Source organism: Oncorhynchus keta, unplaced genomic scaffold (genome assembly GCF_023373465.1).
Source record: "Oncorhynchus keta strain PuntledgeMale-10-30-2019 unplaced genomic scaffold, Oket_V2 Un_scaffold_15365_pilon_pilon, whole genome shotgun sequence".
Lineage (NCBI taxonomy): Eukaryota > Metazoa > Chordata > Actinopteri > Salmoniformes > Salmonidae > Oncorhynchus > Oncorhynchus keta.
The window spans coordinates 204,943-229,141 of NW_026290799.1; the positions used below are offsets into that span (position 1 = coordinate 204,943).

Here is a 24,199-nt window from a genome sequence, read left to right on the forward strand (position 1 = left end):
TAGAACTGTTTGGCCATAATGACCTTCGTTATGTTTGGAGGAAAAAGGGGAACACCATCCCAAGGGGAACACCATCCCAACTGTGAAGCACGGGGGTAACAGCATCATGTTGTGGTGTTGCTTTGCTGCAGGAGGGACTGGTGCACTTCACAAAATAGATGGCATCATGAGGAGGAAAATGATGTGGATATATTCTGGCAACTCAAGAAATCAGTCAGGAAGTTAAAGTTTGGTTACAAATGGGTCTTCCAAATGGACAATGACCCCAAGCATACTTCCAAAGTTGTGGAAAAATGGCTTAAGGACAACAAAGTCGAGGTATTGGAGTGGCCATCACAAAGCCCTGACCTATATCCTATAGAAAATGTGTGGGCAGAACTGAAAAAGCGTGGGCGAGCAAGGAGGCCTACAAACCTGACTCAGTTACACCAGCTCTGTCAGGAGGAATGGGCCAAAATTCACCCAACTTATTGTGGGAAGCTTGTGGAAGGCTACCCAAAATGTTTGACTCAAGTTAATCAATTTAAAGGCAATGCTACCAAATACTTATTGAGTGTATGTAAAATACATAAAAGCTGAAATAAATAATTTGCTCTACTATTATTCTGACATTTCACATTCTTAAAATAAAGTGGTGATCCTAACTGACCTGAGACAGGGGATTTTTACTAGGATTAAATGTCAGGAATGTATTTAAATGTATTTGCCTAAGGTGTATGTAAACTTCCGACTTCAACTTTATTTACACTGTAAATGTTGCAAAGATTTTGATCTTGTAATTATGTAATTGCAATACAATATGTATATGTTTGGAAAAGCAGTATTTGAAAACCTGTCCGTTGTATGCAATGCTGATTTAAAAAAAACATGTTGACAAATGTGTTTTATCAACACTTTTCTATTCCAAGAGATGTAATGGGAATGCTGCCTGTGTTAAACTGTAGACCAGAATGTAGTACACATACAGGCTTTAGCCAGGAAGGTTCTTCTATTCCAAGAGATGTAATGGGAATGCTGCCTGTGTTAAACTGTAGACCAGAGTGTAGTACACATACAGGCTTTAGCCAGGAAGGTTCTTCTATTCCAAGAGATGTAATGGGAATGCTGCCTGTGTTAAACTGTAGACCAGAATGTAGTACACATACAGGCTTTAGCCAGGAAGGTTCTTCTATTCCAAGAGATGTAATGGGAATGCTGCCTGTGTTAAACTGTAGACCAGAATGTAGTACACATACAGGCTTTAGCCAGGAAGGTTCTTCTATTCCAAGAGATGTAATGGGAATGCTGCCTGTGTTAAACTGTAGACCAGAATGTAGTACACATACAGGCTTTAGCCAGGAAGGTTCTTCTATTCCAAGAGATGTAATGGGAATGCTGCCTGTGTTAAACTGTAGACCAGAACGTAGTACACATACAGGCTTTAGCCAGGAAGGTTCTTCTATTCCAAGAGATGTAATGGGAATGCTGCCTGTGTTAAACTGTAGACCAGAACGTAGTACACATACAGGCTTTAGCCAGGAAGGTTCTTCTATTCCAAGAGATGTAACGGGAATGCTGCCTGTGTTAAACTGTAGACCAGAATGTAGTACACATACAGGCTTTAGCCAGGAAGGTTCTTGGTCTATAAGGCTTTAATAAAGAGAAGTTAGTCACAGTTTCATCTCAATGTTTTCATGCCAGAATAAACATCCAAAGGAATCATGTTAACCTGTCGTTCCAAAGTCTACCAATGCTTAACGTTTGACCTTTTGGAAAACTGGACATTTCAGGATGTAACAATCTTGACCTCAGCAATGAATGAATACATGAAACCCTCCCTGACCTGTCATAGAAGTCCTCTTACAAAACGGAGTTAATCTAAAACCAACCTATTTTGATACATCCTGTATCTGCAATTATTACTGTCATGACCTGACCCTTTAGTCTCCCGGAGAGCAGTCTAGTCAATGATAGTGGTGTGTGGGATACCGGACGATTCCGCACTGGCCCCCACCTCCACACCCGCTTCTCTAAATGGCTGAGGTTGAGATATAAAAGACTGTTGTGGAGTAAGGACGATGGCATACAGTCTTGTGGTTCCACCTGCATCACATTTTCACACTTCCACAGTGAGTGTTTCCTTTACATTTCAAAATACTGAGCAGTCAACCAGCATCATTTGATATGAATATTCTATTTTTAAGAGTATACTGTATGTGTGATAACCTATTTCTTATTGGTATTTATGTGCAGAGTGTCAAGAAAATATGAAAAAATCAACCTTTTTTTGCATTCTTCTTGTGGTAGCTGAGGAGCATGGCCTCCAGTATTCTAAGCCGTCATCTTGCTTCCTCTCTGAGACACAGCCGTGGGTTGTCTGCTTCAGGTAAGAGGAGAGAAACTTCTATATGGCTTACCATAGTAGATCTATCAAAATGGATGAATGCTACAACCATGTCTCTGTCACTAACAAATACAGTCATGGGTGGTAAAGTCTACAATTTACTCGAAAGGCAAGGCACTCTGGGAAATATTTCAATAAGGCTTTACACAAAGCAGTGTGTTCATTTAACACTGTTCCTGTGTGTATATGGGTCCACAGACTCCACACTTTCAGTGTTAATTTAACACTGTTCCTGTGTGTATATGGGTCCACAGACTCCACACTTTCAGTGTTAATTTAACACTGTTCCTGTGTGTATATGGGTCCACAGACTCCACACTTTCAGTGTTAATTTAACACTGTTCCTGTGTGTATATGGGTCCACAGACTCCACACTTTCAGTGTTAATTTAACACTGTTCCTGTGTGTATATGGGTCCACAGACTCCACACTTTCAGTGTTAATTTAACACTGTTCCTGTGTGTATATGGGTCCACAGACTCCACACTTTCAGTGTTAATTTAACACTGTTCCTGTGTGTATATGGGTCCACAGACTCCACACTTTCAGTGCTGATTTAACACTGTTCCTGTGTGTATATGGATCCACAGACTCCACACTTTCAGTGTTAATTTGACACTGTTCCTGTGTGTATATGGGTCCACAGACTCCACACTTTCAGTACTGATTTAACAATGTTCCTGTGTGTATATGGATCCACAGACTCCACACTTTCAGTGTTAATTTAACACTGTTCCTGTGTGTATATGGGTCCACAGACTCCACACTTTCAGTGTTAATTTAACACTGTTCCTGTGTGTATATGGGTCCACAGACTCCACACTTTCAGTGTTAATTTAACACTGTTCCTGTGTGTATATGGGTCCACAGACTCCACACTTTCAGTGTTAATTTAACACTGTTCCTGTGTGTATATGGGTCCACAGACTCCACACTTTCAGTGTTAATTTAACACTGTTCCTGTGTGTATATGGGTCCACAGACTCCACACTTTCAGTGCTGATTTAACACTGTTCCTGTGTGTATATGGGTCCACAGACTCCACACTTTCAGTGCTGATTTAACACTGTGTTTTTTATTGTTTTTACACTGGAGAATTAGCTGTTTAGTGATAGGTAATGCTGGCTTCTCACATGCTATTTATAGAAAGATAGTACATATTCAACATTATGGTAATAACTAATAAGTTCAACACAATGATAATTGGAAGAAAGGAAGGAGATTGTGGAATGTCTTGTGAGTTTCTGAATGCATCGCTACATTATGTTATTATCGCTACATTTGATCACCCGGTTGCAGGAGAACTTTTCTGCAACGCAGGACATTTTAAACTTGTGTATTTGAAGTTTTAAAAAGGCTTCTGAAGTTTGTCATTTCCACTTTGAAAATGTCGGACTTGATTTTCGCTTACGAAAAATGTATCAAACCGTGCAAAAATGTCCATGAATTATCCCGTTACTGGCTCAAATGAAGATCCTATATCTGTACTTTCTGTCAGTCAAACAAGCATCATGTCTTTAAGCCATTCAACTTCCCAGAACAAGACACAACTGGAAAACACAGTTGATCATTAATTCCCACCTCTGCGCACTCCTCTTGATCCAACTCATTACAGATGAATATCTAGCTTCCTCGTGAGGTATGTGTGATTTGCCGTACTGTGACTTCCCACTGATTGGATGCGTTTTTGGCGTTGGCACAAAACTTCAGAACTCAAATAACCCATAGAATCTCATTCCCATTGTCCATAGGACACCGCCATCAACAAACAACCGCTAAAAGAGTTGAGGAAGTTGAGTTTGATGGTCCTTGTATGAAGACGGAGGTTCCAGGTCCCAGATCTAAGGTAACTCAATGGATCAACACTCAACCATGTCACACCTAGGACCAGACCTACTAAGTTTATCACACCTAGGACCAGTCCTACTAAGTTTATCACACCTAGGACCAGTCCTACTAAGTTTATCACACCTAGGACCAGTCCTACTAAGTTTATCACACCTAGGACCAGACCTACTAAGTTTATCACACCTAGGACCAGTCCTACTAAGTTTATCACACCTAGGACCAGTCCTACTAAGTTTATCACACCTAGGAGTTCCTACTAAGTTTATCACCTAGGACCAGTTCCTACTAAGTTTATCACACCTAGGACCAGACCTACTAAGTTTATCACACCTAGGACCAGTCCTACTAAGTTTAAGTTTATCCACACCTAGGACCAGACCTACTAAGTTTATCACACCTAAGACCAGTCCTACTAAGTTTATCACACCTAGGACCAGTCCTACTAAGTTTATCACACCTAGGACCAGTCCTACTAAGTTTATCACACCTAGGACCAGTCCTACTAAGTTTATCACACCTAGGACCAGTCCTACTAAGTTTATCACACCTAGGACCAGTCCTACTAAGTTTATCACACCTAGGACCAGACCTACTAAGTTTATCACACCTAGGACCAGTCCTACTAAGTTTATCACACCTAGGACCAGTCCTACTAAGTTTATCACACCTAGGACCAGTCCTACTAAGTTTATCACACCTAGGACCAGTCCTACTAAGTTTATCACACCTAGGACCAGTCCTACTAAGTTTATCACACCTAGGACCAGTCCTACTAAGTTTATCACACCTAGGACCAGTCCTACTAAGTTTATCACACCTAGGACCAGACCTACTAAGTTTATCACACCTAGGACCAGTCCTACTAAGTTTATCACACCTAGGACCAGTCCTACTAAGTTTATCACACCTAGGACCAGTCCTACTAAGTTTATTCACACCTAGGACCAGTCCTACACACCTAGGACCAGTCCTACTAAGTTTATCACACCTAGGACCAGTCCTACTAAGTTTATCACACCTAGGACCAGTCCTACTAAGGACCTAGGACCAGTCCCTACTAGGAAGTTTATCACACCTAGGACCAGTCCTACTAAGTTTATCACACCTAGGACCAGTCCCAGTTTATCACACCTAGGACCAGTCCTACTAAGTTTATCATCACCTAGGACCAGTCCTACTAAGTTTATCACACCTAGGACCAGTCCTACTAAGTTTATCACACCTAGGACCAGTCCTACTAAGTTTATCACACCTAGGACCAGTCCTACTAAGTTTATCACACCTAGGAGCAGTCCTACTAAGTTTATCACACCTAGGACCAGTCCTACTAAGTTTATCACACCTAGGACCAGACCTACTAAGTTTATCACACCTAGGACCAGTCCTACTAAGTTTATCACACCTAGGACCAGTCCTACTAAGTTTATCACACCTAGGACCATCCACTAAGTTTACACCTAGGACCAGTCCTACTAAGTTTATCACACCTAGGACCAGACCTACTAAGTTTATCACACCTAGGACCAGACCTACTAAGTTTATCACACCTAGGACCAGACCTACTAAGTTTATCACACCTAGGACCAGACCTACTAAGTTTATCACACTTTTGCAACGCAAGAAAAATGACACTATTAAAGTTTTATGGGATTGTGTTTCATTCTCGTATGGAAAAAAACATGTGCAAAAAAATGCTTAGTAAATCTGTCCCTCACTTCAAAGTGCCAACTGTCTAACGGTATTGTTGTCTGTTAGTTCGGGTAGCAGGGATGGTAAGGGGAACAACATATTTTTTAATGAAAGGTTTGTGAAATATCTTGTGACTATTAACATTGGCCAGGCCAAAGCTCTCAGGGATCAATCAATTACACATCATTCAAAGCACTTTAAATTCAGGGCATGGTTGTTTCTTAAGTACTGGTAGTATCCATTCATCTCCACTGTTGTTCTCCACAGATCCTAGCACAACAACTGGAGAGTATTCAGGTAAGAAATACACATAACCCACTCACATTTATATGATATAATATGAATGAAATGTCATGTCACTGCTGAAGGACAAAAAGAGAGGTGGTGAAGAGAAATGTCCACATCGAGAAAAAAGTGGCTTATTCTCCTTGACGTCCTCTGTCCACAAGTCGTATCACATCGGATTTGTACGATGTGTCATGTGTAACGGCACCAGTGAAGATAGCCTCTTCTCTGTCCCCCTTGAACATCTCTGTCCCCCTCTACAGAGTGTTGTCCAGCTGAACATCTCTGTCCCCCTCTACAGAGTGTTGTCCAGGTGAACACCTCTGTCCCCCTCTACAGAGTGTTGTCCAGGTGAACATCTCTGTCCCCCTCTACAGAGTGTTGTCCAGGTGAACATCTCTGTCCCCCTCTACAGAGTGTTGTCCAGGTGAACATCTCTGTCCCCCTCTACAGAGTGTTGTCCAGGTGAACATCTCTGTCCCCCTCTACAGAGTGTTGTCCAGATGAACATCTCTGTCCCCCTCTACAGAGTGTTGTCCAGGTGAACATCTCTGTCCCCCTCTACAGAGTGTTGTCCAGGTGAACATCTCTGTCCCCCTCTACAGAGTGTTGTCCAGGTGAACATCTCTGTCCCCCTCTACAGAGTGTTGTCCAGGTGAACATCTCTGTCTCCTCTACAGAGTGTTGTCCAGCTGAACATCTCTGTCCCCCTCTACAGAGTGTTGTCCAGCTGAACATCTCTGTCCCCCTCTACAGAGTGTTGTCCAGCTGAACATCTCTGTCCCCCTCTACAGAGTGTTGTCCAGCTGAACATCTCTGTCCCCCTCTACAGAGTGTTGTCCAGCTGAACATCTCTGTCCCCCTCTACAGAGTGTTGTCCAGCTGAACATCTCTGTCCCCCTCTACAGAGTGTTGTCCAGGTGAACATCTCTGTCCCCCTCTACAGAGTGTTGTCCCTGAACATCTCTACAGAGTGTTGTCCAGGTGAACATCTCTGTCCCCCTCTACAGAGTGTTGTCCAGGTGAACATCTCTGTCCCCTCTACAGAGTGTTGTCCAGGTGAACATCTCTGCCCCCTCTACAGAGTGTTGTCCAGGTGAACATCTCTGTCCCCCTCTACAGAGTGTTGTCCAGGTGAACATCTCTGTCCCCCTCTACAGAGTGTTGTCCAGGTGAACATCTCTGTCCCCCTCTACAGAGTGTTGTCCAGGTGAACATCTCTGCCCCCTCTACAGAGTGTTGTCCAGGTGAACATCTCTGTCCCCCTCTACAGAGTGTTGTCCAGGTGAACATCTCTGCCCCCTCTACAGAGTGTTGTCCAGGTGAACATCTCTGTCCCCCTCTACAGAGTGTTGTCCAGGTGAACATCTCTGTCCCCTCTACAGAGTGTTGTCCAGGTGAACATCTCTGTCCCCCTCTACAGAGTGTTGTCCAGGTGAACATCTCTGCCCCCTCTACAGAGTGTTGTCCAGGTGAACATCTCTGTCCCCCTCTACAGAGTGTTGTCCAGGTGAACATCTCTGCCCCCTCTACAGAGTGTTGTCCAGGTGAACATCTCTGTCCCCCTCTACAGAGTGTTGTCCAGGTGAACATCTCTGTCCCCTCTACAGAGTGTTGTCCAGGTGAACATCTCTGTCCCCCTCTACAGAGTGTTGTCCAGGTGAACATCTCTGTCCCCTCTACAGAGTGTTGTCCAGGTGAACATCTCTGTCCCCCTCTACAGAGTGTTGTCCAGGTGAACATCTCTGTCCCCCTCTACAGAGTGTTGTCCAGGTGAACATCTCTGTCCCCCTCTACAGAGTGTTGTCCAGGTGAACATCTCTGTCCCCTCTACAGAGTGTTGTCCAGGTGAACATCTCTGTCCCCCTCTACAGAGTGTTGTCCAGGTGAACATCTCTGCCCCCTCTACACAGTGTTGTCCAGTGAACATCTCTGTCCAGAGTGTTGTCCAGGTGAACATCTCTGTCCCCTCTACAGAGTGTTGTCCAGGTGAACATCTCTGTCCCCCTCTACAGAGTGTTGTCCAGGTGAACATCTCTGTCCCCCTCTACAGAGTGTTGTCCAGGTGAACATCTCTGTCCCCCTCTACAGAGTGTTGTCCAGGTGAACATCTCTGTCCCCCTCTACAGAGTGTTGTCCAGGTGAACATCTCTGTCCCCCTCTACAGAGTGTTGTCCAGGTGAACATCTCTGTCCCCCTCTACAGAGTGTTGTCCAGGTGAACATCTCTGTCCCCCTCTACAGAGTGTTGTCCAGGTGAACATCTCTGTCCCCCTCTACAGAGTGTTGTCCAGGTGAACATCTCTGTCTCCTCTACAGAGTGTTGTCCAGCTGAACATCTCTGTCCCCCTCTACAGAGTGTTGTCCAGCTGAACATCTCTGTCCCCCTCTACAGAGTGTTGTCCAGCTGAACATCTCTGTCCCCCTCTACAGAGTGTTGTCCAGGTGAACATCTCTGTCCCCCTCTACAGAGTGTTGTCCAGGTGAACATCTCTGTACCCCTCTACAGAGTGTTGTCCAGGTGAACATCTCTGTCCCCTCTACAGAGTGTTGTCCAGGTGAACATCTCTGTCCCCTCTACAGAGTGTTGTCCAGGTGAACATCTCTGCCCCCTCTACAGAGTGTTGTCCAGGTGAACATCTCTGTCCCCTCTACAGAGTGTTGTCCAGGTGAACATCTCTGTCCCCCTACAGAGTGTTGTCCAGGTGAACATCTCTGTCCCCCTCTACAGAGTGTTGTCCAGGTGAACATCTCTGTCCCCCTCTACAGAGTGTTGTCCAGGTGAACATCTCTGTCCCCCTCTACAGAGTGTTGTCCAGGTGAACATCTCTGTCCCCTCTACAGAGTGTTGTCCAGGTGAACATCTCTGCCCCCTCTACAGAGTGTTGTCCAGGTGAACATCTCTGTCCCCCTCTACAGAGTGTTGTCCAGGTGAACATCTCTGTCCCCCTCTACAGAGTGTTGTCCAGGTGAACATCTCTGCCCCCTCTACAGAGTGTTGTCCAGGTGAACATCTCTGTCCCCCTCTACAGAGTGTTGTCCAGGTGAACATCTCTGTCCCCCTCTACAGAGTGTTGTCCAGGTGAACATCTCTGTCCCCCTCTACAGAGTGTTGTCCAGGTGAACATCTCTGTCCCCCTCTACAGAGTGTTGTCCAGGTGAACATCTCTGCCCCCCTCTACAGAGTGTTGTCCAGATGAACATCTCTGTCCCCCTCTACAGAGTGTTGTCCAGATGAACATCTCTGTCCCCCTCTACAGAGTGTTGTCCAGGTGAACATCTCTGTCCCCCTCTACAGAGTGTTGTCCAGGTGAACATCTCTGCCCCCCTCTACAGAGTGTTGTCCAGGTGAACATCTCTGTCCCCCTCTACAGAGTGTTGTCCAGGTGAACATCTCTGTCCCCCTCTACAGAGTGTTGTCCAGGTGAACATCTCTGTCCCCCTCTACAGAGTGTTGTCCAGGTGAACATCTCTGTCCCCCTCTACAGAGTGTTGTCCAGGTGAACATCTCTGTCCCCCTCTACAGAGTATTGTCCAGGTGAACTTCTTCTGTGACTATGAGGAGAGTAAAGGTAACTACCTGGTGGACGTGGATGGGAACCGCATGCTGGATGTCTACACCCAGATCGCATCCATACCCATAGGTGGGTATTCTATAGGACCCAGAGTTGTTCCTGGTCAGGTCACGTGGTCAGGAAAAACTCTTGGCCACAAGGATGAGTCAAAGCACTGAAAGACCCAAAGACTTCAAATGTATGTTTTTCTCTGTGTGATTTCCAGGATACAATCACCCGGCACTCACAAAAGTCATGACGGATCCGAAAAATATGGTAAGCAGCAAAATTGATCTTGAGAATTGAAAGACATTTGATTTGCCATTGATAATGTGTTACTATTTTCTACAATCTGTGTCAGGGAACGTTTGTCAACCGACCAGCTCTTGGGATGATGCCACCAGAGCAATTCCCTGAGAAGCTTGTCAACGGCCTGATGGCAGTAAGTTTGATTTCAAATACACCTCGGAATATAACATCACAGCCTGTTTAACACTATTACTAACCATGCATACATTTTCAAGACATATTGTGACACAGAGGACCACATTGGAAATAAGTGTTCAATGATACTGTATTGTGTTATCCCCTGGACTTTGTACTTCATTAACGGATTCAAACCCAAGAATAAATGGAATGAAATCAAATAACTCAAGCTCTTACATGACTGGTGCACTTCCTCCATTTATCCACTAGGTGGCACCGAAGGGCTTCAGCCGGGTCCAGACCATGGCCTGTGGATCCTGCTCCAATGAGAACGCCTACAAAGCCATCTTCATCTGGTACAGAGTAAGGGCAGGACCATGGATAGTAACGCAATTATAAAGTCTATATTAAATATGGGCTGTATATATAGCAGGCTTTTACTCTATGTGTTTGTTAGAACAAGATGAGAGGAACTCCGGAACCAACTCCAGAGGAAGTAAGAACTAGTGTCATCAACCAGGTAGGTGACTCACACTCCCTCACAACTCTCCTGTTTGTCCTTTTGTTATATAGGGCCAGCAGTTTCTCAGGCTGGTGTTCTCTCGTTCTTTTTCCAGGTTCCTGGCTGCCCTGACCTGACTCTTCTGTCCTTCATGGGCGGATTTCACGGAAGAACTCTGGGTAAGACTTTAATATGTACTTACATAGTAGTTACTTAGGCTGATACAATCTGACTAGGGTACTGAGTGGGTACACACGGTACTTACATAGTAATTACTTAGGCTGATACAATCTGACTAGGGTACTGAGTGGGTACACACGGTACTTACATAGTAGTTACTTAGGCTGATACAATCTGACTAGGGTACTGAGTGGGTACACACAGTACTTCCAACTGGGATGTAGGTAATTGCAATGACAATACATAGGTTTTTAGAACCACCTAATATCAAGTCTGAACTCAAGGCTCTTCTATTCTCCCAGGCTGTCTGGCCACCACTCACACCAAGGCCATACAGAAGCTAGACGTGCCGTCTTTTGACTGGCCCATCGCCCCCTTCCCCCAGCTGAGGTACCCCCTGGACCAGTTCGAGAGGGAGAACGCACGGGAGGAGGCACGCTGCTTGGAGGAGGTGAGTCTCTCTCTATATATACAGTATCTCTTCTTCCTAATCTGACCATCCAACTGACTCTCATCCCTTATTCCTCTCATCAATCCATTCCCATCCATCTGAACTGTCCATTCTTTCATTCTCCCCCCTGACCTTCATTCCTGCCTCTATTCCTCTCATCTCTTGTTCAATCCCTCCCATCTCAGGCGGAGGACCTGATAGTGAAGTGGAATCAGAAGGGTCGGCACGTGGCGGGGGTGGTGATCGAGCCAATCCAGGCAGAGGGAGGGGATAACCACGCCTCCTTCGACTTCTACACTAAGCTCAGGGGAATCACCAAGAAGGTAGAGAAAGGATCCTTACTGGTTTGACAGAGTACAGAGCATCTGGAGGGATATGAATCATGCTGACAATCTAACTGATTTGATTCTCTTGATTGTTAGTGAAAATGATCAAATTAGTAGAAATTGAGTAGAATTTCTTTAATTGAGACTTGGTATAAGCCACACCTACTAAGGTGTGTTTTATCAAATACTTCTTTAAATACATTAATTGGTAAATAATATGAAGCTATCAAGGTACACTCATCTAGAAATCAGTACTTTACTGTGTAAGTACACTGTAAACAGTATTGTGATTACACAGGTCTTTAGTCATTTCAACCTACTGACCTTTGTGTGTCCGTCAGCATGGCTGTGCCTTCCTAGTGGATGAGGTGCAGACAGGGGGTGGGTCTACGGGGAAATTCTGGGCCCACGAGCACTGGGGATTGGACGACCCCGCTGACATCGTCTCCTTCAGCAAGAAGATGCTGACAGGAGGATACTACCAGAAAGATAGCTTTCAGCCTGACAAGGTAGTGTGTGTGTGTGGGTGGGTGTGTATATGTGTATGTATGTGTGTGTGTATGTGTGGTACTTTTATAACAACCTTTTCACCTTATTTTCTTTCCTGCTCTTCTCCCATCTCCTCTTCTCATCTCTTCTCTCCTCACTTCTTCTCCCATCTCCTTTCTCTTCTCTCCTCACTTCTTCTCCCATCTCCTCTTCTCCTCTCCTTTCTCTTCTCTCCTCACTTCTTCTCCCATCTCTCTTCTCCCATCTCCTTTCTCTTCTCTCCTCACTTCTTCTCCCATCTCCTCATCTCTTCTCCTCTCCTTTCTCTTCTCTCCTCACTTCTTCTCCCATCTCCTCTTCTCCTCTCCTTTCTCTTCTCTCCTCACTTCTTCTCCCATCTCCTCTTCTCTCCTCACTTCTTCTCCCATCTCCTCTTCTCCTCTCCTTTCTCTTCTCTCCTCACTTCTTCTCCCATCTCCTCTTCTCTCCTCACTTCTTCTCCCATCTCCTCTTCTCATCTCTTCTCCTCTCCTTTCTCTTCTCTCCTCACTTCTTCTCCCATCTCCTCTCTCTCTCTTATTCTCTCCTCCTCTTCTTTCTCTTCTCTCCTCACTTCTTCTCCCATCTCCTCTTCTCATCTCTTCTTCTCTCCTCTCCTCTTATTTTCTTCTCCAGCCGTTCAGGATCTTCAACACGTGGCTTGGAGACCACACTAAGAACCTGTTGCTGACCGAGGTCATAAAGGTCATCAAGACAGAGAACCTGCTGGACCAGGCCAAGAAGTCAGGCAAGGTCATGCTGGAGGGACTCTACGACCTACAGGTGAGTTAGAGTCAAAGGTTAGGAGTCACTGTTAGGGGAGTGAAGAATGATCACTGTTTGATATTTACTGTGGTTGTGTTATGAGTAGAGGGAGAGTGGTCGTTTGTAGTGTGTGTGTGTGTATGAGACAGCATGCATCACCCCGCTCCTCTCTCTTCAAGGATAAGTACCCCCACTTGCTCAGTAAAGCGAGGGGCATCGGGACGTTCTGTGCCATCGATGTTAAGGATGAAGACACACGCAACCTCCTCCTCCTCAAGGCCAGGAATAAGGGTATGACTCTTAGCATGTAGGATCTGATGAATCCTCAAGGCCAGGAATAAGGGTAAGACTCTTAGCATGTAGGATCTGATGAATCCTCTAGGCCAGGAATAAGGGTAAGACTCTTAGCATGTAGGATGTGATGAATCCTCTAGGCCAGGAATAAGGGTAAGACTCTGAGCATGATGGATGTGATGAATCCTCTAGGCCAGGAATAAGGGTAAGACTCTTAGCATGTAGGATGTGATGAATCCTCCAGGTCAGGAATAAGGGTAAGACTCTTAGCATGTAGGATGTGATGAATCCTCCAGGTCAGGAATAAGGGTAAGACTCTTAGCATGTAGGATGTGATGAATCCTCTAGGTCAGGAATAAGGGTCAGATTCTTAGCATGTAGGATCTGATGAATCCTCCAGGTCAGGAATAAGGGTAAGACTCTTAGCATGTAGGATGTGATGAATCCTCTAGGCCAGGAATAAGGGTAAGACTCTGAGCATGATGGATGTGATGAATCCTCTAGGCCAGTAATAACGGTAAGACTCTTAGCATGTAGGATGTGATGAATCATCTAGGCCAGGAATAAGGGTAAGACTCTTAGCATGTAGGATGTGATGAATCCTCCAGGCCAGGAATAAGGGTAAGACTCTTAGCATGTAGGATCTGATGAATCTTCCAGGCCAGGAATAAGGGTAAGACTCTTAGCATGTAGGATGTGATGAATCCTCCAGGCCAAGAATAAGGGTAAGACTCTTAGCATGTAGGATGTGATGAATCCTCTAGGCCAGGAATAAGGGTAAGAATCTTAGCATGTTGGATGTGATGAATCCTCTAGGCCAGGAATAAGGGTAAGACTCTTAGCATGTTGGATGTGATGAATCCTCTAGGCCAGGAATAAGGGTAAGACTCTTAGCATGTTGGATGTGATGAATCCTCTAGGCCAGGAATAAGGGTAAGACTCTTAGCATATTGGATGTGATGAATCCTCTAGGCCAGGAATAAGGGTAAGAATCTTAGCATGTTGGATGTGATGAATCCTCTAGGCCAGGAATAAGGGTAAGACTCTTAGCATGTTGGATGTGATGAATCCTCTAGGCCAGGAATAAGGGTAAGACTCTTAGCATGTTGGATGTGATGAATCCTCTAGGCCAGGAATAAGGGTAAGAATCTTAGCATGTTGGATGTGATGAATCCTCTAGGCCAGGAATAAGGGTAAGAATCTTAGCATGTTGGATGTGATGAATCCTCCAGGTCAGGAATAAGGGTAAGAATCTTAGCATGTTGGATGTGATGAATCCTCTAGGCCAGGAATAAGGGTAAGACTCTTAGCATGTAGGATGTGATGAATCCTCTAGGCCAGGAATAAGGGTAAGACTCTTAGCATGTAGGATGTGATGAATCCTCTAGGCCAGGAATAAGGGTAAGACTCTTAGCATGTAGGATGTGATGAATCCTCTAGGCCAGGAATAAGGGTAAGACTCTTAGCATGTTGGATGTGATGAATCCTCTAGGCCAGGAATAAGGGTAAGACTCTTAGCACGTAGGATCTGATGAATAAACTAAAAGAATAAGACTATCAATTTAGCAAGATTATAAAATGATTCAAGAACATGCAGGAGAATATCCAGCATAATATTTACTAGCTTAGTATCAATAAGGTACATCCATATCACTTACATTCAGTAGTACTATCAAGTGAATCGCTGATTCGTTAGTAAAGAATGAATACTATTTATGATGTTGTTTTCTTGTTCCAGGTGTGGTTCTAGGGGGCTGTGGAACCCAGTCTATCCGGTTCCGACCAGCTCTGGTGTTCAGAGAACACCATGCTCATCTCTTCCTGGATATCTTTAATGACGCAATCGCTGAGCTCAAGTAGAGTCTACACAGGAATCCAACGTGGCCCTGCTCAAACAGACCCATACTGTGAATCTGCAGTGAAGAGGTTGACACTCCTCCAATCAATCAAATGTATTTACAAAGCCCTTTTTACATCAGCTGATGTCACAAAGTGATTTTACAGAAATCCAGCCTAAAACTCCAAATGGCAAGCAATGCAGATATAGAAGCACGGTGTCTCGGAAAAACTCCCTAGAAAGGCAGGAACCTAGGAGGAAACCTAGAGAGGAACCAGGCTCTGAGGGGTGGCCAGTCCTCTTCTGGCTGTGCCGGGTGGAGATGAAGGGTATACGGCCATTAAGGCCAGATGGTTCTTCAAGATCTTCATAGACGACCATCAGGGTATACACTCCTGTATATTACTGTACATTATTTCACTCCAACTCTTTAAGAAAATTATTTCCATAAATGACTGTGGGATGATTGATTGCAATGGACTTTCTGAAGGTCAAATAACTGTAGACATTTTCTGTATAGTGTTTTGTGTACTGTACCTTAAAATAAACCCGTCAAATATTTGTTGCTTAAATGATCAGGGTGTATTTATTGAAGGCTGTGAGTCTGAGCAGCTGTCCAACACAAAATGTCACTGTTTCTTTTGGTCACACACAGTAGTCAAGAAATGGGACAGAACAGACTGCAGTATATGTAGGTAGGCATCTCTTTAGCTGCTGAATATACAACATTTTAAATGCTCACAACATAAAATACCCTTTTCACACCACTGTGTCAACCCAGACCTAACTGCTGGCTCAGATCTTTTCAGCACAGTTCCAGGAACTATAGTGGATGCTTGGCTGGGCTCTGTTCGGCTCAGTACAGCTTGGCTTGGCTCTGTTCGGCTCAGTACAGCCTGGTTTGGCTCTGAAAAGCCCTATAAAAACATCAAATCAAAGTCCCAAACACTTTCTCAAAGGCCTGCCTATCCACCACACGCCCCAGTCTAGTGGAGAAGTACAGCGTCTCTGAACTACTATATCGCTTCAACCTCAATATAGTCTCCCCTATGGAGTCCCCGGTGTCCCCCAGAGTCATAACGTCCGTCACGGGCAGATACACGTCCTTCCTGCGTCCCCAGAACGTCAGGTGAGACACTTTCAGCGTCGTCTGGGACTCATCCAGGTACATCATCCCGACGACGCGTCTCAGGTAGTGACTAGCCGAGAAGAGCATGACGGCTGCGAACGCCGCTATCCCCGTGCTGTAGCTAACCAGTAGGTACGAAGCATCTCCTTGGAAATACATGTAGTATACGGGCGGGAGTAAGAGCATGGTGATTCCGGTTTGGATCAGTTTGAGTCTGGAGACCGCTCTCAGGAGTTTGATGTGAGGTAAGGAGTAGATGAGGTTGTATGTTTGGGTGGATAAATCAGAGTATTTGGTGAGAGCAGTGATGTGGGGGATGGGGGTACTGGGTAGCTGTGTTGGATACTAGGCGTCCATCTTGGGTCCAGTCGGGTGACTACATGGGGTTGTGGGCCACAGATTAGTGACCTTGAGCTGCCTCTCAACACACAGTATCCTCTGCAGTGGGCCAGCACATGGTAGGACAGCTGAGGGAAGAGTGTTGTAGACCTATGCTGTGGGATAGAGACAGAGAGAGGGTAGGGTAGAGGGCAACAGATGGAGACATGAGAAATACAAAAATACTTTGTTTTTGTTTAAAACTACTAACTGTTTAGAGAGCAAGAAGCCATACAACAGAGAACCGATTATTTTTGCTGCATCCTCATTCATCCAATTTATTCTAACGGTATTATGTTTTACTCTATTCTATATTAGTGGCTATACAACTGACAGTCTAATATTGAGTCAAGCGACAATAAGAAATAACTAATTTACCAACCATGTTAGCTGGCTTCTATCTTGCAAAATATGTGAGAAAACGTCTCAGGAATGTATCATTCACGCTGTTAGCCAGATGGCTAGGTCAGACCTTGCACTTTGGCACAGGAAGTAATTTACCCAATGTTCCAAGAGCAATTCCGCCCTCTTGTGGGCAGAGCGACATATGGTCAAAATAAAGTATTTGTGCAATAACTTTTATCTCTAATTTTAATAAATGTGAACAATAATAATTTTTGAAAAGCATAATATTTATTGCGCAAGTCTTTTACATTTTATTTTAAACTTTAGGTTCCACAAACTTATTAAAACGGAAAGTGGGAGGTCAAATATGACAGTTATGAGGCAACAATGTCGCTGTTTGATCATGTGAATAGGATGTTGTGAAACTACGCTAACGATTTCAAATGTTGCCACTGAATGATTTTGTGTCTTGCTTCTGCATAGACTGAAGAATGTCAAGACTATCTTCGGTGGAGTCCCGAGTGCCGATCTACCAAAGAAGTGTCACTGTTTGCAGCCAACTTGAACAATATTGAGACATCTTTCCAAGCTTCGTTGGCCTAGTAAGAAATGTTAACTTTATGACAGTGTTAATGCACTGTTGTCTGTCCAACAGCATAGCAGAAGTGTGTTGAACAGGCTACACCGCAGAATTGTGAGTCAGTGACCGTATGGACTCGGCGCAAAAATGCTTCAACTCGGAGACGAAATCGCCCTATTCTCTGTGGTGTTCGCGTTCGTTCTCCTCGGAACACGGAGCCCGATATGGTCCACCGCCCTCACCGCCTGCCTCTATGCCTTTCTGATCATGTTCCGTTTTCCCCAAGTCCCGACCAGCCAGGCGAGACAGGTGCTTCGGCCCGCTAAGAACGCTGCTTCGGGTGGGGTGTCCCTAGTCGCTCACCGGGGTGGAGGGCATGATGCGCCGGAGAATACCATGGCTGCCATCCGGGAGGTGAGTCAGGAAGTCGACGAGAGAAGTATTTGTTCAACAAGGATTCGTGGTTCTTGAAAGCCACAACATTCTCTCTCGCTCTCTCTCCCCTTACATAGCCTCCAGATGATTATGGCAAACCTTCCTGGTCTCATCTCTCTCTCTGCATCTCTAGGCACATAAGAACGGGGCGACCGGCGTAGAGCTGGACTTGGAGTTCACATCAGACGGAGTCCCTATTCTGATGCACGATGAGACTGTAGACCGAACCACCAACGGGTCGGGACCCCTCACACAGCTAAGCTTCTCTGGGTTGTGTAAACTGGACGCTGCCGCTAAGCACCGACTCCGGTGAGTGGGAAGAGAGAGATGGAGTGATACTGTAGGACAGCTCCGGTCCTGGAGGTCGCAGTGTGTGCATGTTCTTATTCCCAACACTAAAACACATATTCAAATGAATAACTGATCATGGTTTAAATTGTGTTCTGTGCTTATTAGTTAGCTGGGACAGGACCAATGATGGCACGGTATATGTTATGTGGTTCCTACAGTGACAAGTTCCAGGGAGAGAAGGTCCCCACTCTGCAGGAGGCTGTGGAGGAATGCATCAAACTGCAGCTCACCATCTACTTTGATGTCAAAGGTCACCCAGATGAGGTACAGCCAATCAGAAGCCTCAGATAAAGATTTTTGTGACTATACACAGTTTCACACTACTGAGTACTTCTTTGTCTTCTTCTTAAGCCTAAGCTTGATAATTCTCTTGTTTGCTGTTTAACACTTTTAGAACAGTCATGGACCAGCTAGGCTTGTTGAAAGCCTGTGGTTTTAGTCAGTGGTCCACTTCAGTTCAAGAAACTGAGAATTGAGAGCAGTCATCTAACTCGGCGGTTCCCAAACGTTTCCACTCCGGCCGGCCCCTCTTCCATCATTGGGGGAATATCTTTTGCTGTTTTAAAGCTAATTTCCCACAATTCTACACATTGTGTGTTCATGTCATATCTGAGTGACTCGTACAATAAGAGAATTCTGACAAGTTACAACTATCTCTCTAAGGTCTGCAAGGACTAACATGAAAGAGGAACTGATGATGCACTACCCAATTTTCGAAATTACACCTTGTGCATTCTACTATTACAACATTCAAGAGTAGTTTTAAGGCCCGACTGAGATTTTTTTTTTTTTTTTTTTGGGGGGCTCTGCACCCCCTCTGCACGCCCCACAGTTTGGGAACCACTGATCTAACTGACCCCCCAACAGTTGCTGGCTCACCAGTGGGTCTGAGAGGTACACATACACAAATATACACAGACTCTACAAACAAACAGAAAGTGTATTAATGACCTTTTCATGTTCTGTTCTTCTCTCCTCCTCTCCCAGGCAGCGGCAGCCCTAAAGGAGATGTATCAGAAACACCCTGTGCTTTACAACACCAGCATCGTCTGTTCCTTTGAGCCCAAAGTCATCTACAGGGTAACTGTGGACTGTTGGGTTGACAAGAGGATAGTAGTGGGCTGTCTGTATATATGGGTGCTGGGTTAGATGTGTCTATCTCTCTGTATGAGAGGACTAACAATTGATTTAAGTTTCCATGAAATGGCAGTCATTTTAATTTCAGCTTCACTATGGGAAGAAAATTAGATTACAGATAGACATTTGAAAGATTTGACCTGATAAACTCGTAGTAAAATCCCTTCTCTCTTTCTCTCCATTGCCCTCTAACCCCTGATCCCAGATGCGTCAGGCTGACCCGGAAGTGGTGACGGCGCTGACCCACCGGCCATGGAGCCTTAGTCGGTTGGGTGACGGCACGCTGCGCTTCTCGTCGCTATGGAAACACCACTGTATGCAGGTGCTAGACGTGATACTGGACTGGGCCCACCACCACCTGCTCTGGAACCTCTGTGGCGTCTCTGCCTTCCTGGTGCAGAAGAACTTCATATCACTGTGAGTCACCGCTGTCTATTTAGAGTCCAAAATGGCTCCCTATTCCCTATATCGTGCACTACATTTCAAGTTTTAATGTCACGTGCAGAAGGACAGTGAAAAGCTGTTATACCAACAATGCAGTTATTAATATAAATGTAGTACTATAAAATACATGAAGGTAGAACAAAAACACACAAGAAATGGAAGTAAGAAGATCACAAGAACGAATGTAAGTAAGCGACAGTTGAAGTCGGGAGTTTACATACACCTTAGCCAAATACATTTATAAAGTCAGTTTTTCACAATTCCAGACATTTAATCCTAGTAAAAATTCCCTGTCTTAGGTCAGTTAGGATCACCACTTTATTTTAAGAATGTGAAATGTCAGAATAATAGTAGAGAGAATGATTTATTTCAGATTTTATTTCATCACATTCCCACTGGGTCAGAAGTTTACATACACTTAATTAGTATTTGGTAGTATTGCCTTTAAATTGTTTAACTTGGGTCAAACATTTTGGGTAGCCTTCCATAAGCTTCCCACAATAAGTTGGGTGAATTTTGTCCCATTCCTCCTGACAGAGCTGGTGTAACGGGGTCAGGTTTGTAGGCCTCCTTGCTCGCCCACACCTTTTCACTTCTGCCCACAAATTTTCTATAGGATTTAGGTCAGAGGGCTTTGTGATGGCCACTCCCAATACCTTGACTTTGTTGTCTTTAAGCGATTTTGCCACAACTTTGGAAGTATGCTTGGCGTCATTGTCCATTTGGAAGACCCATTTGCGACCAAGCTTTAACTTCCTGACTGATGTCTTGAGATGTTGCTTCAATATATCCACATAATTTTCCTCCCTCATGTTGCCATCTATTTTGTGAAGTGCACCAGTCCCTCCTGCAGCAAAGCACTCCTACAACATGATGCTGCCACCCCCTTGCTTCACAGTTGGGATGGTGTTCTTTGGCTTGCAAGCCTCCCCCTTTTTTACCTCAAACATAACGATGGTTATTATGGCCAAACAGTTCTATTTTTGTTTCATCAGACCAGAGGACTTTTCTCCAAAAAGTACGATCTTTGTCCCCATGTGCAGTTGCAAACCGTAGTCTGGCTTTTTCATGTCAGTTTTGGAGCAGTGGCTTCTACCTTGCTGAGCGGCCTTTCAGGTTATGTCGATATAGGACTCGTTTTACTGTGGATATAGATACTTCTGTACCTGTTTCCTCCAGCAACTTCACAAGGTCCTTTGCTGTTGTTCTGGGATTGATTTGCACTTTTCGCATCAAAGTTCGTTCATCTCTAGGAGACTGAACGAGTCTCCTTTCTGAGCGGTATGACGGCTGCGTGGTCCCATGGTGTTTATACTTGCGTACTATTTGTACAGATGAACGTGGTACCTTCAGGCGTTTGGAAATTGCTCCCAAGGATGAAGCAGACTTGTGGAGGTCTACAATTATTTTCTGGGGTCTGGCTGATTTCTTTTGATTTTCCCATGATATCAATCAAAGAGGCACTGAGTTTGAAGGTAGGCCTTGAAATACATCCACAGGTACACCTTCAATTGACTGAAATAATGTCAATTAGCCTATCAGAAGCTTCTAAAGCCATGACATAATTTTGTTGAATTTTCCAAGCTGTTTAAAGGCACAGTCAACTTAGTGTATGTAAACTTCTGACCCACTGGAATTGTGATTAAGTGAAATAATCGGTCTGTAAACAATTGTTGGAAAAATTACTTGTGTCATACAGAAAGTAGATGTCCTAACCGACTTGCCAAAACTATAGTTTGTTCACAAGAAATGTGTGGAGTGGTTGAAAAACAAATTTGAATGACTCCGACCTAAGTGTATGTAAACTTCTGACCTCAACTGTATTTGTGGTTAGTTCCAATACCGCATTTACAATGTGCAGGGATACTGGATCTATAGAGGTAGATATGCATAGGGGTAAGGTGACATGATAAACAGAGTAGCAGCAGAGTATATGATGTATGTGTGTGTGAAGTCAAAATGAGTGTGTGTGAGCAAATGGAGTGTGTGTGTTGGAGTGTGAGTGAGTAGAGTCCTGTGTGTGCATAAAGACAGTGCAAAAAAATATAAACATTCAAGAGTCAACTCAGATTGTCTGTGTTGCCATTTTTTTTTTTTTTTAGCTACTTAAGCAGTGTTATGGCTTGGGGATAGAAGCTGTTCAGGTGCCTCTTGGTGTCAGACTTGATGCACCGGTACAATTTGCCGTGTGGAAGAGAGAACAGTCTATGGCTTGGATAGCTGGAGTCTTTAATGATTTTCTGGGTCTTAATTTTTTTTGTACATTATTTTTTACAATATAAAACACACACACACACACATGACAACAACATCACACCTGCCCAGACCCACCTGCTCACACACCCATCTCCAACGCCTGCATCGCTCTCCGCCATATGACCTCAAACTGAACCATTTAGTTTCTCTCTGTCACCTCACCTACTTTCAACATTTAGATAATAAAGCATTTAACCTTTCCATTGTGTTAACGACAGAGGATTAGTTGATTTCCAGTTTTTAAAGTACACGTTATTTTTCAATATAATTGACGAGGCCGTCCTTTCACACTGCCTGATATAGAGGTCCTGGATGGCAGGGCGCTCGTCCCCAGTGATGTACTGGGCTGTCCACACCAACCTCTGTAGCGCCATGCGATTTGAAGGCGATGCAGTTGCCATACCAAGCAGTGATGCAACAAGTCACGATGCTCTCAATGGTGCAGCTGTAATCTTTTCAACCTCCTGAGGGGGTTATGTCCATTCCCTATATAGTGCACTACTTTAGACCTCTATATGATGACATGATTCTGCTTGAAGGAGCCATGTATCTTCTGATGAAACAAAAGATTTGCTGCTCGAGCCCTTATGTACTGTTGCTTTGTTGTTACTACACGCCACAACGGTTACCCACATCGTTAGCTGTTTGAAGTGTACACACCCTCAATAACCACTGTTATAGGGACACTTTGGGATTTTAACTAGCATGCTAGCAGATACCCATAGACTCCCAGTCATTGTGCTAACGCTAGTTAGCATTGGCTCACGAAACTACCTATAATTTCCTTCATACTGGACACATTAGACATAACAATGGTATCCATGAGTTCATTTTGGGGTTGGTGGCGGCACCGTAATTGTGGAGGATGGGCACGTGGTAATGGCTGGAGTGGAATGGTATCAACAACATCAAACCCGTTGTTTCCATGTGTTTGATGTCATTACATTCGCTCAGTTCCAGCCATTATGATGTTGCCGTCCTCCCCTCAGCAGCCTCCATTGCACGAGGTCATCTGACTCTGGGGAAGTAGATAAAGGGCTAAAATCACTAAGTCTCCCTTTATTACACATCTCATTTTACATCACATGTATTGATTTGATTGGCCATTGATTCCTTATTGACTTTCTCTTCTCTCTTCCATCCCCAGGGACTATGTCCAGTACTGGGCTCAGAGAGGGGTTGAGGTGGTGGGCTGGACAGTCAACACAGCTGAGGAGAAACAATACTACCAGGAGATACTCAACGTCAACTACATCACTGACAGCCTACTGGAGAACTGTGATCCTCACTACTGAACAGACATCACACACAGAAACCTGCACAAAATGCACACACACACTGAAGCGAGTTAAAATCCCACATTGGATACATATGGCTTTAACCCTGTGTTACTTATCTTACTGTGTATTGTATGCCCAAGAAACATGATACAAATATTCAGTCCATTACAAAGCCTTGAACTTAAAGGGTGACTTCATTTAGTGAACAACGTGTCTCCAGGTTCACCTATGTACTGTGATAACCAACTCAGGAGTGTACCTACTGCACAGTTACATTTGAGTCATTTAGCAGACACTTTTATCTACAGAGATTTACACTAGTGAGTGCATACATTTTCATAATGGTCCCCCGTGGGAATTGAACCCACAAACCCTGGTGTTGCAAGCCACCATGCTCTACCAACTGAGCCACAGCTCGTACATATGTCATATTTTGAATCCATGACCATTCCCATTGTCAAGGATCTGTGTAAATATGAACACTTCATTTTCACACAGTGCAATAATGTGCTTTTCTGAAGGGATAGTCTAACTGGAATAAGGAAAAGTCTGTGGGCATCCAACCACCTTCCAATGAAATACTAACCTAATAAGATGCATTAACTTGAATGAAATAATCTTATAGGAATGGAAAAATAAACAAGTAGATTTGTTCAGCTTCTCTCTCTCTCTCTCTGTCCTTATGCAGTGTCTACGATATGGTTTCAACTCTCTGCCACAGGCTTTCCCCTCACCTCTTAAAACAACATAAGCAAAGTCTGAAGCCGAGGTTTCTACCAGTGTTCAATGACTGGATA

The 24,199-nt window shown here is 44.4% G+C and overlaps 3 protein-coding genes across 4 annotated transcripts; 2 read left to right on the top strand and 1 right to left on the bottom strand.

Annotated features, from left to right (window-relative positions):
- Positions 1-1,956: 1,956 nt before the first annotated feature.
- LOC118376388 (4-aminobutyrate aminotransferase, mitochondrial) lies at positions 1,957-15,628 on the top strand. 2 transcript variants are annotated; one of them, XM_052514210.1, is made up of 17 exons: positions 2,053-2,108; positions 2,287-2,365; positions 3,922-4,022; positions 4,135-4,229; positions 6,188-6,217; positions 9,731-9,848; positions 9,985-10,034; positions 10,120-10,200; positions 10,455-10,547; positions 10,642-10,704; positions 10,802-10,865; positions 11,169-11,317; positions 11,503-11,640; positions 11,985-12,152; positions 12,808-12,954; positions 13,116-13,227; positions 14,969-15,628. In XM_052514210.1, the coding sequence occupies exons 4-17, from the start codon at positions 4,197-4,199 to the stop codon at positions 15,088-15,090; spliced, it is 1,368 nt and encodes a 455-aa protein (XP_052370170.1). In that variant the 5' UTR covers positions 2,053-2,108; positions 2,287-2,365; positions 3,922-4,022; positions 4,135-4,196; the 3' UTR covers positions 15,091-15,628. The 2 variants fall into 2 exon arrangements, with proteins under 2 accessions (XP_052370169.1, XP_052370170.1); XM_052514209.1 differs by lacking the exon at positions 3,922-4,022 and having other exon boundaries at positions 1,957-2,108.
- Positions 15,627-17,114, bottom strand: tmem186 (transmembrane protein 186). Its single transcript, XM_035763099.2, is given in 3 exon segments — positions 15,627-16,513; positions 16,516-16,690; positions 16,957-17,114. Coding segments are annotated over 3 exon segments (696 nt in total). The 5' UTR covers positions 16,960-17,114; the 3' UTR covers positions 15,627-15,995.
- Positions 17,115-17,258: 144 nt separating this feature from the next.
- gde1 (glycerophosphodiester phosphodiesterase 1) lies at positions 17,259-24,058 on the top strand. Its single transcript, XM_035763098.2, has 6 exons — positions 17,259-17,913; positions 18,068-18,243; positions 18,444-18,549; positions 19,273-19,365; positions 19,628-19,839; positions 23,270-24,058. The coding sequence occupies exons 1-6, from the start codon at positions 17,647-17,649 to the stop codon at positions 23,415-23,417; spliced, it is 1,002 nt and encodes a 333-aa protein (XP_035618991.2). The 5' UTR covers positions 17,259-17,646; the 3' UTR covers positions 23,418-24,058.
- The last annotated feature ends 141 nt before the right edge of the window (positions 24,059-24,199 follow it).